Below are 1,104 nucleotides of genomic sequence, written 5' to 3'. Positions count from 1 at the left end.
TCATTTTTTTGCTTTTTTCACGCCATAAATTAACTTTCTTTTCTTTCTTTAACTACAGAAGGGGCCCGTTAAAAGTCTGATCGAGAGGCCCGCAAAGGATCCCAGCCTGGGGGCCATGGCAACAGCACCCCGCGCCCCCAATATTGGCATGAAATATAAAAAAAACCATGAGTAAATACTTTATATAGCAACATATAAAATATTCAGCACTATCACAACTGTATACAGTAATATGTTTTATTTTAAAATATCGATTAATTTTTCCAGGGGCATTCATTGTTTTCCTTCCAGTTGCACGTGCCGTCCCCGTAAAGTTCTTTTTTCCATATCGGGACGGTGGTCTTGACGGCATCGATGCAGAACATGACGGCCTCTTGGGCTGCTTTGCGATGCACCGAATTGACGGCTATTAGGATGCTCGTCTCTCCTACAGGTACGTGTCCTATCCTGTGGACAATCATTACGCCCAGCAACTCTTTCCACTGCGTCCTCATGACGTTGCAGACCTTTTTCATCTCGCTCAGTGCCATCGGCTCGTACGCCTCGTACTCGAGCCGCAGCACTTGTCTTTCTTCGAAGTGGTTCCTAGTGGTCCCAATGAAAACGGACGTTGCTCCGCTGGACGGATCCTGCAGCAACGAGAGCATCTTCTCGACACCGATAACGTCTTTGGTGATTCGGACCACATCCATGGCGAAAAAATGAACGTCACCGCGTGACAAACTGGTTGAAAGTCTATGCAGCTCTGCCGAGTGATTTCCCGTGGACAGCTGATCTGAAAATGTAAACATAGACGGTCGTGACTGATCATTTGAAGACAATCTAGAGAAACAGTGACATCTAACGAATTAATTTAGAAACACTTAATAGGTAGTTTTCAGTTTCTCTTCTCAGGCCGTAGGTGACCATAAGTCTCGTATTTTTATGTAATTTTGGTTCTCCCGACTTTTTTGTAAGGGGTCATTCAAGTATTACGTCAACATCGGGGGGGGGGGGGAAGGGGTTTTCGGATTTGCTGACTTTTTATGACGGGGGGGGGAGGGGGGGGTTTGAAGGTTGCGTACGTCATCAACCATCCCTTTTTAAAGATATGAAATATTCTAA

At 45.3% G+C, this 1,104-nt stretch overlaps 1 protein-coding gene across 1 annotated transcript; it reads right to left on the bottom strand.

Moving 5' to 3' along the window:
- Positions 1 to 211: 211 nt before the first annotated feature.
- On the bottom strand, positions 212 to 767 carry LOC149083946 (molybdopterin synthase catalytic subunit-like). Its single transcript, XM_089235432.1, has one exon. It carries the CDS (start codon positions 690 to 692, stop codon positions 255 to 257), a length of 438 nt encoding a protein of 145 aa, XP_089091558.1. The 5' UTR covers positions 693 to 767; the 3' UTR covers positions 212 to 254.
- Between the last annotated feature and the right edge of the window lie 337 nt (positions 768 to 1,104).

Source organism: Pholcus phalangioides, unplaced genomic scaffold (assembly GCF_987345545.1).
Source record: "Pholcus phalangioides strain wild (caught in Gottingen) unplaced genomic scaffold, Ppha-v1.0 ptg000008l_1, whole genome shotgun sequence".
Classification (NCBI taxonomy): Eukaryota; Metazoa; Arthropoda; class Arachnida; order Araneae; family Pholcidae; genus Pholcus; species Pholcus phalangioides.
The sequence above is the reverse complement of the archived record's forward strand: the minus strand, read 5'-3'. Positions and strand labels throughout refer to the sequence as shown.

Coding starts and splice junctions, on each gene's coding strand:
- LOC149083946 (XM_089235432.1), bottom strand. CDS start 692: ATGGATGTGGTCCGAATCACCAAAGACGTTATCGGTGTCGAGAAGATG.